The following is a 1,133-nucleotide window of genomic DNA, read 5'->3' on the forward strand; positions in this document are numbered from 1 at the left end:
TAGCTTTGGTTGGATTTACCCAGAATGCCCTGCGCTGTAGTCCACTTCCTGCTTTTGGAGCGGTCTCTGGTCTGCTTGGCGTTCACATTCAAACCGAACCAGACCGAGGTCTGGAGGACCAGAGGTCAGAGGTCAATTAGCTTTCACACCTCGCCAACCAAACCGGAGTATCTAGGCAGACGAACTGGAGTCGGATTAAAGTGGACTGAACGGGCCTGGTGTGAACGATGCAGCCTTGATTCTGAAACCAGATCTTGGTCTCTAGTCATATTTTGCTCCAATTCCTCGTTTCTGGAGTCATCAGACATCTTGTTGTCTTCCAGGTTTAAGATCTTCTCCAACCAGTCAGCGCTGGAGTCTCTGGCTGTAAGTGTGTCTTTACTTCCTGGTTTCAATGCCTCCTGATGGACCCATCAGAACCGGTTCTGACCGTCTGTCTGTCTGCAGCTGATTCCTCTGCAGGCTCCTCTGAAGACCATGCTGCAGATGTCCGTGGTTCCTCTCATCAACAGTAAGGACCCACTTCTTCTCTGCAACCAGAACTTCTGAGTTCCAGCGCTGCTCTGAGTGGTTCTGTTCTGGTTCTGAGTCTAGACTGGACCAAGAGGGGAGTCCGGATCCCGCTGGCTGATGGGATGGATTTCATCGAGGAGGTGGTGGAGTATCACAATGTGTGTTCACCTCTGATGTTTGCAGTTTTACATCCGTTTGTTTTTATGCTTTACAAACATCCAGCTTCTCTGGAACTGATGAATCTTTAAAGGTGACGCTTCCTTGAACAGGTTAGGACCAACCGGTGGTCTATACAAAACATATTCATTACATTTTTTTACACAAAATCAATCAGATTTTATTCTGGTCAGCTCTGGATATTAAGCCTCTTTCATAATAAGCTGTTTTAGGGCCTCTGTCTCTTTAAATGCAAATGAGCTGCTGCTGGCCACGCCCCCAACTCAATGTTTATACTTGCACAAGACAATGGCTGCAAACAGATGCAATTACACAACTGAACATCTTTGAAAAGCATTAGTGGAGCCTCCTACACAACCAACGAGAATGCAGCTCTAAAGGGGTTGCTAGGTAACGCACTGGGATTCCCTGTGGTTGCTAGGTAACGCACTGGGATTCACTGT

The 1,133-nt window shown here is 47.4% G+C and overlaps 1 protein-coding gene across 2 annotated transcripts in view; it reads left to right on the plus strand.

The window, feature by feature from the left end:
- pltp (phospholipid transfer protein) overlaps nucleotides 1-1,133 on the plus strand; it is a 19,318-nt gene that overhangs the window by 15,697 nt on the left and 2,488 nt on the right. For both annotated transcript variants that reach the window (XM_008402485.2, XM_008402486.2), the window contains exons 12-14: nucleotides 324-366; nucleotides 448-511; nucleotides 595-671. In XM_008402485.2, the coding sequence (XP_008400707.1) occupies nucleotides 324-366; nucleotides 448-511; nucleotides 595-671 (184 nt within the window). The remainder of the gene's footprint in view (nucleotides 1-323; nucleotides 367-447; nucleotides 512-594; nucleotides 672-1,133) is intronic.

The sequence above is a fragment of the Poecilia reticulata genome, unplaced genomic scaffold (genome assembly GCF_000633615.1).
Source record: "Poecilia reticulata strain Guanapo unplaced genomic scaffold, Guppy_female_1.0+MT scaffold_233, whole genome shotgun sequence".
NCBI classification, from domain to species: Eukaryota; Metazoa; Chordata; class Actinopteri; order Cyprinodontiformes; family Poeciliidae; genus Poecilia; species Poecilia reticulata.